The sequence below is a fragment of the Equus asinus genome, chromosome 4, assembly GCF_041296235.1.
Source record: "Equus asinus isolate D_3611 breed Donkey chromosome 4, EquAss-T2T_v2, whole genome shotgun sequence".
In the NCBI taxonomy this organism is placed as follows: domain Eukaryota; kingdom Metazoa; phylum Chordata; class Mammalia; order Perissodactyla; family Equidae; genus Equus; species Equus asinus.
The window spans coordinates 79,127,538-79,142,663 of record NC_091793.1 but is presented as its reverse complement, the minus strand read 5'-3'; the positions used below and the strand labels follow the sequence as shown (position 1 = coordinate 79,142,663).

Genomic DNA, 15,126 nt, shown 5'->3' with positions numbered 1-15,126 from the left:
TTCTTGATCTCACCTCAGTTTACCTCCCCATCTTCATTCCTTGCCTCTTTCTACTCTCGGTACCACACTCCAGCCAAATTGAAATGCTGGCTATTCTCCAAAGATTCGTTTTCTTTTGTTTGTGAGTTTTTGCCCACTCTGTTTCCTCTACCTGTAACACTCCTCCAAGCCCTGCCTGTATCAGTTTACTTTCGCTGCCTAACAAACCACCCCAACTCCTTCTTCCTTCTGCAGGCTGCTCTGCATGCCTCAGTTCCCAGCAGGAGGAGAAGGCAAGCCCTAACGTGCAAGTCTTTGTCACACTTACTAATACTCCATTGACCAAAGAAACACAAGGCCAAGTCTGATTGAAGGGGTGGAAAAATTCACTCCACTTCATGGGAACAGCGGCACAATCACAATGAACTGGGGCCGAGCCACAGAGGGCTGGGGGGCATTACTGCAGGCCTCCGCAAGAAACTGACCATACGTCCCCACGTCCTTGTCAGCTCCTGCTGATCTTCTGGTCTCAATCTAGAAATCACCCCCTCTAGAATGATTTCCCGATCCCTAAAGCCTGGGTGAAAAACCTCTCCCCTGACAGCTTATCTTCACTGTTATTGTGTCCATTATGCTCTATTCCCAAAGGATGAACCGATTATGCGGCGCGGGCTGGCCCTCCAGCTCACACAGCTGAGTTGTACTCTCCATTTTACTGCGACGTAGTATCAGCTTTCCCTAGCTGACAGGAAGCTCACTGAACAGAGGGGGTGTGTTTTGGTTTCTGTTTTATCTTCACCGCCTAGCACAGGACCTGATACGAAGTAGCTACTTAAACATATCTGCAAAATAACAAACATAATTAAAATACAAGGCAAGTGAGGTAACTGCCACTTTAAAAAGGCACAAAGAGTGTTCTTGAGACCCCAGAGGACTCGGCCGGCTGCAAATATTTAGGAAGACCCGAGCCAGCATAAAACTAACCGAAATGAGAACAAAATGTCCACCAGATGGGAGAAAAGAAGAGGAAATTGACCAGAGAAAGCAATAGTTTCCTTTTTATTAGATTCACAACACCTTTTTAAAGTCCAACCTCTCTTTGTAAAAAGTTTCTTTGTTACTAACTTCCCCATTAGAAAGCAGACAACCTCCGTGCTTGAAAGATATGTTTTCTACCTGGGACAGCGCCTGGTCCTCGGCCTGCATCTGTGTGGCTTCGCAGCAGCGACCAAGTCCAGCATCTCAGAGAAAAGCACTGAGAAGGCCAGGAGGTAATCAGCCAGGGCCTCCCCTGCTTCGTATACACATATGTACATATATATGTGTTCACAGATACACACATATACGTACACACACTTTTTTTTTACAAAAATAATGTAACACAGGGTTTACACAGCTCTATTAATTCTTTAAATTTACATAGGCAAGATCTATGCTTCCATATAACCATTTTTCACTTTGGATTAAAGTGGAAATTTTAGGCCTAAAAACAGACTTAAGATTACTGAACAGAGGCCATGGCGACACAGACTTAATAAATCTTGGTCATCACATCAGTGGAAGTATGTGCTGTTCCTGATGCTGCGTGCCACACATCCCCACCGGTTACTTTCATTCTACCTAAAATACAAAAGCAAAATAATTCACTGAAAAGATCTGCTATTCATTACATTAGCACAAATACCAAATTATACTAACAGCATGATAATCTCTGTGTACCAAGACTATATTTCTAGCATATGCTCATCTCTACTTCATTAAATACAGTATCCAGCCAGCAACCACAAAGAAAGAATGCATGCTGTACAGCAAGAGAAGAAGAAAACAACAATTTGCAGGTTATCTTACATGACAACCAAAACTAAAACAAGTAAGAAAAACAAGCCTTACAAGATAGATATAAAACTAATTTGCAGTGACATTTTATATTACAGTTTTATCAGAAGGGATATATTTAGGTCACAGTTATATGGAAAAACATAAACTATGTGAAATTCTAGGCTTTCTCCTAGAATATTCAAAATGCTCATCAAAAGTTAATTAGTACAATAAAGATGGCCCCCAGGTGATTGAATAAACAGAATGTCATTTAAAAACAGATTCTGGGAATAGCTACCACGAAAATATTCAGAAATCTGAGTTAACAGATACTCTATTTTGCATACTTGATACTAATAAATATAACAAGTGTTTATGCAGACTATGAATGCAAGGCAATAGCCTAAGGGATAGTCACAGAAAAGAATAAATGAACCCAATCCCGCCACAGTGAGGACAGAGAGCTCTTGCTGTTTCTTGGTGTCCCCCACCTCCCCACACAAGGGCCATCTCTTTGGGGCAGAAATCTTTCAGCAGCTCAAGCCCATTCCCTCTGCCCCCACCAAGGTACAACAGGACCCAAGCTTGGCGCCCCAAAGTCCTTCAGATGCTGGTATGATTCTTGATCATTCAACTGGACAGGACCTCTTCATGGCCTCTGGGGTTCTGTCTGGCAGAACCTCCCTCCCACAGAGGGGGTCAGCACTGTCTCTGAAACCACAGATGGGGTCACTCCAGAAGACTCAGAAGAAGGAGGTATCTGAGGAAAAGGCACCTGCGAGTCTGAAATCCTCTCTGGTGAGAACACTGTACATGCGCTGAGGCAGAGCTCGGGAGTAGGGGGCAGGGCGGGGCACAGTGCTGCGCAGAATGAGCTCCCGGCCAGCAGGGGGTGGGAAGTCTGACACCGAGTTCTGCCTTCTTTCTTCTGGGGAGCCAGTTCTCTTCAGTTCCTCCTCTGCTGGAGCCATGGCTGCAGCCTTGAATAGAATCAAATGCTAAATTCAAGAGCAAGTCAAATGCTAAACTTAGATAGATGAATAAACATGATAAATACACAAAAATGTTCTATATTACTCAGTAGCAGTCAACTTTGTTATGGGATTACTCAAAAAACACAACAGAGAAAATGCAAGAAGCTTGAAACACTGCATGAGCAGCCAGAAATTACAAATAAATTGGTGACAGAGACAGAAAGGATAACGACTGCCAGGCAATCTGCTGTGAAAAGTGAGGGCCATACTCAGACACCTGATGAAGAGGGAAAATGGAGCTGCACTGGCTTCTACATGTTTCTTCTAGCAATGATAAGTCCAAGTCTGATGTCCTCAGTTCAGCAAGGAGGTGCTTCTCTCCAGAGTCTGGAAAGATTGTTTTTATCTCCATTCTTTTTTAAAACTGGGGACCCTAGTTTTGTTTGCTGGGTGGCTAATGTGATGCACAAGTGAATAGAGGTCCATATAGCAATGGCCACAAAAGACAAGTTCTCAGTATTAAAGGCACCTAGTTTTTCATTAAAATTACCTAAAATACATATTCAATTAGAGCCTTCATTTTTAACTCTGATCACTACACTTCTTTCATTTCTCTGATCGCTATATTTCTTTTACAACACCATCGATTTGGGAAAAGTAATTGCTTTGGCAATGGAAATATGAAATCATGTTATGCTAAACATCAGCAAGAAAGGTATGCCAAATACAGACTGTTCAGGTGGTTAGTCTTAATGACCTCATGATGTTAGAGGGATGGGAAGGAACAAGGAACTATGAGGGACAAAGGCTATTTTGTTACCTCATCAGAAGATTCAGTCAGCTTGAGAAAGGGTGAGAAAAGAAACAGTGATGAAATAGAAACAAGCAAGATGGCTTAAAAAGAGCTAGACAAGAGATTTCAAGATTATTTCAGAGACAGCATGCACTACATTGAGGAACATGATCCTATCAAAAGAATATCAAGACAAACACACACCACATACAACACACCTAGCTGCCAAACTGGGCAGACACACCCCACCACTCATGCATCTGATGGTTCAACAGGTGCTGTACCATGTCATTTAATGGGGAAATGATTCAACAGAAATCTAGCTCTTTTAGTGAAGAATTAAGATGCTAAAAGAATGCTCATGGCTTGAAAAACAGATAATCCAATGAATTCAAGAACAGGTGTCTCAGAGCTACTCAATTGAGCAAGACTGAAGCAAAATCCAACCAGCGGTTTACTTGGTGAACTCCATTTAAATATATATACCACTGACACATGTAAGCACGATGAAGTTTATGAAAATGGGTAATTTTAAGGAAAAATTTTAAATATATAAAATTACTGCATGTTATAAAAAATTCAGTGAAATTTCATAACTTTTTAAAAAATGTTAAAATCTTGATTTATCAGTAAAATTAACATAAAATGTCAGTTAATTATAAAAAGAAAAGTTGCATGAATAAATCTGAATGGTTTATTTTAGCCAGACATTTAAAGGCTGAATTTAAAAATGTACCAACCAGGTGCTCGATATATGGATTTCACAGTCTGCCAATTCCCTAAAAACATTCACTACAAGGTTTGAAAGTCTGAAATCTTTTAAAATTACATAATGTGGGACAAATGTACAATTTCAGTATCCATTATAGGGGGTTAGCAGCTGTATGATGAGGCCATTGAAAAGATGATACACTCCTCTGTTTACTGATATAGAAAGATAATTATATTAAGTAGAAAACAAGAATAACAAAGTAAATTAAATAACATAATCCTATTTTTGTAAAATATACATCTATTTGTATACACCAGATGTTAAATGTTGATGGTTATCAGTGGGGAGTGAGACTACGTGATTAATTTTTTCTTTATAATTTTCTGCACTATCCAAATTTTTACAATGAGCTTTTACTTACAGTCTGGGGGAAAAAAGCTTATTTCCATTTGAGGGAAAATAATTTTGCTTAACTATTCAAAACAAGTAACACTCTCAGCATTAAAAATATAAATACTCTAGATTTTAAATCCTCAACACACAAGTTTTAAAAAATGAGAACAGAGAAAAGAGTTTTTGCAATCTGAAGAAAATTCATATTGGTGGTAATAAGGAAATGTGCTTGTAAGCTTCTGGCTAGCAAGCTGGAGAAGATATTATAGGATATGAAAACAAACTCACCGGTCTTGGTTTCATGCCAGAGACAAAACCAAAATAAACCAAAGTAAGTACCTATTGTTTTTTAGAACTCTAATTCATAAGGAAATAAAATACTTGGTTTTTAACTTAAAATTCTTAAATTTAGGGAGCTACCTCATAAACAATTTCAGGTTTTAGTTCTTGCTAAAAATTCAGATCAGTATTTTTGGCTATGATTTTTGAATGTATTAACTAGATGTACTCCAGGCCGACTCAGAGATTACAAAGTTCTTATTCCACATGTAGATCCATGAAAATTCTTTTTCTTATTTGATTCTGAGAATTACACCTTCAAAACTGGGTCATTCTAGTGTTAGCACAGTACCAGGTAAGGGGATCCCCATATTTAGTGTGATTCACAATACTTTCATCAGAATCTTTATTATTAATCAGCCCCAACACAGAATCACCTGCGGGATGCCAGCACCTTTTACCCAGTAAACAACAGCAGTACAGAGAGCATCAGCACAAAGCATAACTGGTATCACCTTCATAAAAATCCAAATTGTAATAGCTTTAGAATGTCAGAAACTTCTATATAATTTTTAAACCTTTACTTTCATGACTAGAAGTAATGAAGATAATTTTTCAAATTAGGCTTTCTTTCTGTGCTGAAGCCCAAGTGTCCACAGTTTAAACATCTGACATCTTGCTCTTCCTCGGAAACCTCTAAAGTTAGATCTCTTCACAATCACAGGGATAGTTAGACTTCCTAACTTCACAAGCTAAGCTCTGAATCCATTTGCAGTACATGGAGTTTAAAATTGGTAAAACTGAACTCCATTCTAATTTGAAAGTAGTAAACATTTTTTCCTACAGCACAGCACTGGCCATTGCTACCAACTCCCTATCAGATTCTCTAACAATGGATTTCAGACCCTTCTAATTTCTGAAATTTAGGTCCTAAAATATACTTATTTTACTTAAACATGTAAGAAAGCAAATGGATTTCAAAGACTCAGAAGTCACTGCTGAGAGCTGTCGTTTCTCCAATGCTCAAACCCAATGCCCAGACTTACACTCAGCAGCTGTCTAATCAGCCATGTGTGGGAATCGAAACAGCATCTCACCGAGTAGAGGTCTCGAGAGTAGGGTCTGTATCACAATGATACAGTAATAAGGAATCTCACATACCCTCTGAGCATTCACAAACAGCTTGTGAATGATCCTGCCAGCATGTCCTCTTCCTGCACCAACGACCAACACTTCAGGCTGCTCCAAAAGGCAACTGACAAACCTAGGAGAGAGAGATAATGAAAGGAGAGAAAGCAAGCTGCTCAGTTCACACTGTCAATCCTCCAAGATTAATTCTGTGGACAAATCCTCAAACAATACTGGCTAAACCTACCAAGGCTGGAGTAGAAATGTTATAACAGGATAGAAGGACATTTAGAATTAAAATCTACTCAAATGACAATTTTACTGCCTTTCAACTGTTTTCATAAAAATTTTTAAAAGGCCATCTCTAAGTGTAAGAAGAAATATGTAGTCTATTTCTTTCAGACTTAGAAGCTTAAAAATGCTACAGTAAATAAAAGATGGAAAAAAATTTTTTGAGCAACAAAAACCAAGTTTCACTTATATAGCAAAGCAATGATCCGTACTTCTCATTTTTGTTCTTTTAAGGTGTATGAGTGTGTGTGTCTGTGTACATGTGTGTGCTTAAAATACGTTTTTCTGGGTAAAGTGTCAACTGTAAACTGTGATAACGTGCCGTGGAACTACGAGCGGAAAGCACAGACCCAGCGAGTCTGCGCCACCTGCTCGCTAGCTCATCCTGCTGTCTGAGAAACGATTCCCTTGGTTAGAGCTTATTCTTCTCATTTCAAAGGAATTTTCAAGAGCAAAGAAGGCTGGGAGAAAATTTCACTCAGATATAAAATTCAAACAAGAACTTGTAAAAGCTATAGCAAATGCCTTGTCATATAAAATTGATTATTTAGCATCAATAATACCATTTCTCCTGGAAAGGCTGATGAAAATTTTAAAGTTATGACAAATTCAAGCTGCTGAAGTAGCTCATTTGGAAACACTTTATCACATATTAAAAAAACACTGTCCTTTCAAGTACCACGGGGAGAAATGGACAGGGACTCACTGCCAGGCTCTGTTGGTAACGGTGCCAAGTCTCAGAAGGAGGAAAAGACTGATCCAGTCACTGGACTCATCCTGGAGAGGCCATCTGGTCACTCTTTCAAAACATATTCGCAAGGTGCATAGGATGTACACCTTTGCTATCACAAATCTTGTTTAAAATTAAATGAACAACTTGGAATACTAAGCAGAAATACAGTTTCAGAACACCTCAGACTGTGGTTAAGGAACAGAGAGCTGACAGCAAAGCTCTGGGGCACTTCAAGGAACAGAGTGAACAGCTCCCCTGCAGGAAACTGCAGGCAGCACATCTCCAAGAGCAAACAAGGACATTCCTAGAAAAAGAGGCCTGGCAGACTTGGCTCTAAAAGGGGGAGGAATGGAAACACCTGGCAAATGCTCAGAATTACAGTAGATGTCAAATCCTATGATAATTACATATTTCTCTGTCTCTACGCAATGCAGGTTACAAATAATATAGGAGTACCACGAATGAATCTCAATATGCTATCAAAATTTTCTCAAGAGAGCGGTAGCGTTTGCCACTACAGACACAAATGAGCTGGTCAAACAGCAATTACCTTTCAAGATCTTCCTTCTCTTCCTCTTGTTCACATCTCTCAGTTCCAAACTTGGCTTTCAGTGAGCGGGCTCTAGCAATTATAGCTTCGACATTAGTAATTTGATGGATGATTTCCTAACAGTGGAAAAGGGAGAGACATATTTAGAAGACAGCAAAAAAAAGCAAAGCCTTTCAAAAATGTATCTTTAAAGTAATTATTGCCAACTGAAGAGAACACTTGGCAAGATCCTGACACTACATCAAACTTACTTCCAATTTCTTGTCTTCTGGATTGGGGAAGTGTAAAACTTTACTGGAATGGGATATTATCTGCTTTATAATCTTCTTAACTGAAGAAATGTTTTCCAGACTTTCTATTTTTAAAAAGATCAAAGCCATCATTAAATAAGTTAGGTAAAATATACTTTCATTTTTGAAATGAACTAATGACTAATCAAACAAGACATTTACCTTCTTCCTTTACCTTGAGTACAGCTGCGTGAATTACACAAGGTAACAGGTGCCTCGCAAGGTCTGCAGGTTTCTGGACTGCTAGATAGTGCAGCACCTGAAGGAGGCACAAACTTAGATAAATGATCACTGCCGTTGTCAAAGAATAAAGCAGCCACTTATGAAAGGAAAAAACATCCTCTGGACCACTGAACTCACATGTGTAACAAGGGTAGAGAAGAGTTCTCTTCTCTTGATGCCCTACTCATCCAAGTAAGTAGCTACTACTCCCAAAGTAAGAACAGTGTTATTGAAAACAACTAAGAACTTCAGTCTTTAATACTGATGCATGTTCTTATAACGTTTTTCCGCTTCCGTATGTAATACATGCAAATTAGGAAAATACAAAATAAAAACCAACTGTAAATTACACCACCTAGAGATAACAATTGGTAACACTGGGGCATTTTCATTTCAGGATTTTTTAAGACACTGAACATACATGATGTAGTAAGTGAACTAATATTGAGTATGTAACATACAATTTTGTAACCTGCTTTTCTCACTTAATATTTCTAAACATTGCTAGTGACCTTCCACTAATTATTTTGGTTTGTTTCAGTTGTTTCGGTTGACTTTTTTCCAAAATGGAAATTGTTTTATAATTTTTCTGATTAAAAAAATACAGAGAAGTATGTGCAACACATGGAACTACCTTTAAGCTCATTATTCAACAGCTGTAAAGATAAAAGAAATATAACTTCATAATGGCAGCCTGGCTGATAAATGCTCACAGATTTTAAAAATAAATAAACACAGAGCAGTATAAAGCAAAAGTTCTCCAGAAATTCTGCTTCCTAAGGAACAACACAGTTTTGTGTTTGTCTTCTCAGACTTATTTTTATGCCAATTTAAATGCAAGGATATAGATGCATATGCAGTTTTTTAAAAATTCATAATATGTACAGTTTCATAACTTACTTTCTTCATTTAATGACTTATGATTTTTATTTTTTGGCTGGAGGCTTTTGTGTGGCTTGAAGCTTTTTTGCAATTAAGAAATATACATCCAGAATATTTACACATAGTTTAAAGAAAACATGGACACCTGTTTAATACACCAACCAACTTAAGAAACAACATCACCAGTACTTTCCAAGTCCCCCTCCCTCGTGTACCCCGTCCCCCTACAAGGAATTAGGTACTACTCATTCTTTTGCTGTTCTTCATACTTTTCTCACATATGCATGTAGCCCTAAACAATGTGTTGCTTAGCTTTGTCTGGCTTTAATTTTTATATAAATAGAATGTTTCTGGTTATACCCCTCAGTCACTTGTTTTCCATTCAGCATTGTTCCTGGACGCATATATGGTGACACATGCTATAGTTTATTCATTTTCACTGCTGTATTAAAATGCTCCCCCAGTGATGGACCTCCCCCCATTTTTTGGCTATTACAAATAATGTTCTATTATATTATTGTATATGTTTCCTGGTACACATGTAGAGGGATTTCTTGAGGGTATTACCTAAATATAGAATTAGGATATGTACAAGATAATGTCAAATTATTTTACAAAGTGTTTCAACAGATTCATATTCTTATCGACAGTAATAAAAGTTCCCATTGTTGTACATTCTTGTTAACACTTACTATTCCAAATTTTGTTTTCCTTAACTTATAGAAAAACAAATGTGCAAGAATACAAAATATTTATATACCCTTTGCCTAGATTCACCTATTGTTAACCTTTTAACTCATCTATTTCATCACTTCTTTCTCCTCCTCTATATTTGCATACAATACATACATGCATATATTTCTTTCTGAATAATTTGAGAGCAAGTTGCATACATCACGTCCCTTTATCCCCAAATATCTCAGTGTATATTTCCCAAAATTAAGAATGTTTTCTTATATAATCAAAATATAAACTATTTCAATATAAACTAGTTTGATTATATAAACTACAGTAAATTTAACACTGACCAAATACTTTAAATCTAACCTACTATCCTTATTACAATTTTGTCAACTGACCAAATAAACACTACTGTGGCCAGGTGAGCAAGGTTAACAACAGGGATAAGACACATTGACAGCATGTACTCTTGGTATGATGTAATGCAAATGACACTTTACTTCTCTGGTTTTCCTCCCAAAACTACATAACCCCAGTTTAATCATAAGAAAAATACCAAATAAATCCCAGTTGAGGGGCTTTTTACAAAATACCAGACTAGAATTCCTCAAAACTGTCAAGGTCAGAAAAACTAGGAAAATCTGAGAAAATGTCACTTCTAAAAGGAGCCTAGAAACATGACTACTAACTGTAATGCAATATCCTAGATGGGCTTCTGGAACACGAAAGCACATTAGATAAAAACTAAGGAAACTGAGTACACAAATGTTGACAGCATTATTCATAATAGCCAAAAATTGGAACCAACACAAATGTCCATCAACCAATGAATGGATAAGCAAAATGTGGTATATTCATACCAAGGAATATTATTCAGCCATAAGATGAATGGAGTTCTGATACATGGTACAGTATGGGTGAACCTCAAAAACACTATGCTAAGTGAAAGAAGCCAGAAACAGAAGGCCACATATTGTAGGATTTCATTTGTATGAAATATCCAGAATAGACAAACCTATGGAGACAGAAAGTTAGTTTAATAGTTGCCAGGGACTAGGAGGTGGGAAAAATGAGGAGTTACTGCTATTGGGTACTGGGTTTGTTTTTGGGGTGACGGAAATATTCTAGAATTAAAGGTGATGGTTACATAACCTTGTAAATATGTAAATATGCTAAAAACTATGAAGTTTACATTTTAAAGTGGTGAATTTTATGTATGTAAATTATATCTCAATTTTTTTAAACTAAGGAAATAAGAATAAAGTATATAATTTACTTAACCACAAGGGGTGGGGGGGGACTATACTCAAAATGTCCATGTTATAAAAAGACAAACTGGAAAACTGTTCCAGATTCACTGAGGTTAAAGAGATATGACAGCTAAAGGCAATGCATGATCCTTAACTGGATCCTGTATGGTGGTAGGAAAGGTTATAAAAGACATTATTACAGTCAAAGTTACTCTTTTTCCCCACTTTGCACACTGTACTCTTAGGAAGGTAGACACAGTCCACGCTCAAAAAGAGTAGGGAGTTAAGTTCCACGTCCTTGAGGGCAGAGTAGACTTAGAGTTCTTCTGTAGGAGATTTGTCTGTTCTCTCCAATTTATTTAATCATTTATTTATATCACTAGAGACTCAAGGATGTTTATTTTATACTCAAGTTATAATCCAAATATGACTTGATTTTCTTGCTCAAATCGTTCCAGTGTTAGCCACTGGGAGATCTTTCAGTTGGCTCCTACGTCCCTTTAATATACTCCCACAGCTGTACTTTTTTAGAATTGTATTTTATAATTCTTTAAAAAGAACTGCATTCTTTTAAAAATAGACTGTTTCTCATTTTGGGTTTATCTAATATTTCCCCATGACTGGACGTAGATTATGCACTCCTGGACCAAACAGTACATAAACAACATTGGATCCTTTAGATTATCACAACTTGATGTAGACAATCTCCACCTGCCCCTTATTGGTGATATTAATTTTGATTTCTCCATGGTATAGTTAATATTTATTTCCTTGCAATTTGGAAGTAATCTGTAGAGAGACACTTTAAAACCATGTAAGTATGATGTTCTTCACCTAGATTTCCACCTAGATTTTCTATCTATTGATGATTCTTGCCTGAGCCAATCTTTACCATGAAAATGGCTGTAAAATGAAGTTTGCAGCTCTAACATATCCTCCATATTTATCAGTGATCTTTGTGCTGAAATGCCCTCTCTACTCTCCCAGTTCTTTATTTATCTACTTATTATCAATGTGGACCCATGGATGCCAATTTTTTTACAGTGGTTTATAATTCATCACAGCCTTTAATTATCTGGAACTCAAATTGTCCAGATTTGGCCAAAAAGAGTCCCTTCAAGCTAGCTCCTTATGAAATGCTCTTTTTTTTAAGCACTTCCTGATTTTCTGACAACACACAATGTTTCACACTCATATATTCCCTGTAGTCAGCCATTTCTCTGAGGAAAGCATGGCTCCTTTTAGTGAGGAATGTTCTAGAAATCAAGATATATGTGTTTACTGCTACTGGGATGTCACTGCTTCTACACCTCTTCAGAAGAGAGCTAAGAAATATATGCTTATATATATATATATATATATATATATATATATATATATATACACATGGATGCCAACATATCTATCCATATTTTAGAAACCTGTAAGTCCACACCAATACTTCCAATTCCAATTCATTGCCATTGGGTCTTCCTTGCTTTTCTCCATTTCATGTTTGCATCTCACTTCCACAGTGAGAATTCAGGCTTCCAATAAAACTAACACATTTAACTACTCATTTGCTCAAACAATAATCCATCTAAAAGTTTCAGAAATGCTTCACCCATAGCGCTACAAACAACAAACCTAGAAAATAATGTTTAGGATTTGTTTCCAGTGCTCTACCACCTCCCACTACATCTGACGGCATACAGTCAAACATATCTTATGTGTCCATAAACTCCTTGGCTTAGATCTTCCCTCCCACCCACCTTCCCCCCTTGCAGTGTGTTTATGTTATTCATTTGAAATGCAGTGGGTTTAATTTATCTCAGCATGCTTTCACTTTTAGGTTGTTACCCCTCTTTCCATTTTCATTGATTTAATTTTTCAGTATGTACCATTAATATTTTCTGGAAGTCAAAATTATACAGAAAATACACTCTTTCCTTTTTTTTTTTTTTGAGGAAGATTAGCCCTGAGCTAACATCAGCTGCCAATCCTCCTCTTTTTACTGAGGAAGACTGGCCCTGAGCTAACATCCGTGCCCATCTTCCTCTACTTTATGTGTGGGATGCCTGCCACAGCATGGCTTGTCAAGCAGTGTCATGTCTGCACCTGGGATCTGAACCAGCGAACCCCAGGCCATCGAAGCAGAACGTGCGCACTTAACCACTGTGCCACCGAGGCAGCCCCCCTACATTCTTTTTCTAAAGTGTTACTTCCTCTTATATTCTTTCTATTCTATCTTTCCCTCCCCCTCCCAACCATTCTGGGCAACTAATTTCAGTGTTTTCTGCTTTATCTTTACTGAGCTTCTTTTTGTGAAAATAAATAGATATATGTTTTCTTAATTCCTTTTTTTAAACAGAAAATGAAGCATACTATATATTTTTTTGTACTTTACCTTTCTCTTAACATATCCTAGAAACTGCTATCAGATAATAGAGATTTTCCTCATTTTTTTTCACGCTACATAGTACTCAATTATGTAGATGAACCATAGTTTATTCAACAAAGCTCCTAAGTTTGGGCATGTAGATAGTTTCCAATATTTTGTAATTACAAGTAATGCAGCAATGACCAACTTAGTGCTGCATTTTTGCACTGTGGAAAACATTAGGGTAAATTCCTAGAAGTGGGATTGCTAGATGAAAGGGTAAATGCATATGTCAATTTTGTTAGATACTGCCAAATTCCCCTCCACAGGCGGCTGTACCATCGTGCCTCTCACCAGTAACGTATGAGGGCCTGTTGTCTCCTGGCCTCCCTGACTACTTACCAAGCTTTCGAATTTTTGCCAATCTGATGTGTGACAGATGGTTGTCTCCATGAAGTTTCAATTTGCATTTCTCTTATTATAAATCAAGGTGAACATCTTTTGATAGTTTAAGGGTAATTATCCCTTTTTTGGTGAGTTGTCTACTCCTATCTCTTGCCCATTTTTCTATAGTGTTTTGGCCCTTTATCTATAATATATATATTCTTCCCAGTTTATTTGTCTTTTGACTTTACTTAATTTTCTTTTTGCCATGCAAATTTTTTATCTTTACACAGTAAATTTTATCAGTCTTATTTTTAATTGCATCTGGGTTTTGACTCCTAATTAGAAATCCTTTCTCTATATCCAGGTTACGAGGAATTCATCAGTGTTTTCTTCTAGTACTCTTATGGTTTCATCTTCAGTCTGTTCTTGTGTATGGTATGAGAGAGAGAGAATTTTATCTTTTGCCAAATTGTTATCAGTTATCCCAAGACCATTTATAAAAAGGGACACCTAAAAAAGGGACAATGATTTGAGATGCCATCTTCATCATGCACTAGATTTCTACATGTATTTATGGACTTTCTATTCTGTTTCATTGGGCTATTTATGAGCCATTACCACATTATTTAAATAGTGAGGCTTTGTACTATGCTTTAATATTTGGTCGGGTTACTGTCTTCCCCTCCCAGACCCCCCCACCCCATAGCTCTTTCTTTTCAATCTATTCTGCAAGCTTTGTAAAATAAGAATTCACCAGTTTAAAATGTACAATTCAATGGTTTTAGGTATATTCACAGAGTTGTACAAGCAAAACCATGATCAATTTTAGAACATTTTCATTACCCCTTAGAGGAAACCCATTAACAGTCACTCTCCAAACCCCTGAGTCCTAAGGTTGCATGTTCATTTTTCCATATGAACTTTAGTATAAACTAGTCTGGCTCCATCATAAAGCCTTTTGGTTTTTTTAATTTGGATTGCACTAAATTTATAAATTAATTTAGGGAGAATTTGCCTTAATGATATTGAGACTTCCTGCCCAAAAACATGGGATATCTTTTTTTTTGTTCAAGTGTATTTTTCAAGTGTTTTATTTTCTTTATTCAGATTTCAAACATTTCCTGTTAAGTTTATTCCTAAGTATTTTATGTTTTCTTTTCTCTTATACTGAAGAGAAAATGTCATTTGCATCTTCAGAATGGTTATTTTATGTGTATATGAATGTTACTGATTATTGTATATTAACTTTATATCCTGCTACCTTGCTGAATTCTTTTTAGTTTTATCCTTCATGCCTTAGATTTTTCCAGGTATACTGTCACATTATCTACAAGCAGAAAGTTCTTTCTTCATTTTGACTCCTATGCCTCTGCTTTCTCTTTTCTAATTACATTGGCTGACAACT

The 15,126-nt window shown here is 36.9% G+C and overlaps 1 protein-coding gene across 7 annotated transcripts in view; it reads right to left on the bottom strand.

Annotated features, from left to right (window-relative positions):
* Window positions 1–1,027: 1,027 nt before the first annotated feature.
* RAB3GAP1 (RAB3 GTPase activating protein catalytic subunit 1) overlaps window positions 1,028–15,126 on the bottom strand; it is a 118,574-nt gene continuing 104,475 nt past the window's right edge. For 3 of the 7 annotated variants that reach the window (XM_044769015.2, XM_070507575.1, XM_044769018.2), the window contains 7 exons: window positions 8,103–8,199; window positions 7,902–8,005; window positions 7,651–7,766; window positions 6,110–6,212; window positions 3,592–3,612; window positions 2,573–2,777; window positions 1,028–1,599 (listed from right to left, as the gene is read on the bottom strand). In XM_044769015.2, the coding sequence (XP_044624950.2) occupies window positions 1,511–1,599; window positions 2,573–2,777; window positions 3,592–3,612; window positions 6,110–6,212; window positions 7,651–7,766; window positions 7,902–8,005; window positions 8,103–8,199 (735 nt within the window). In that variant the 3' untranslated portion in view covers window positions 1,028–1,510. Of the gene's footprint in view, window positions 1,600–2,402; window positions 2,778–3,591; window positions 3,613–6,109; window positions 6,213–7,650; window positions 7,767–7,901; window positions 8,006–8,102; window positions 8,200–15,126 lie in introns of those variants that run through there. The other 4 variants (XM_044769016.2, XM_070507576.1, XM_014849506.3 and 1 more) reach the window with 3 other exon arrangements.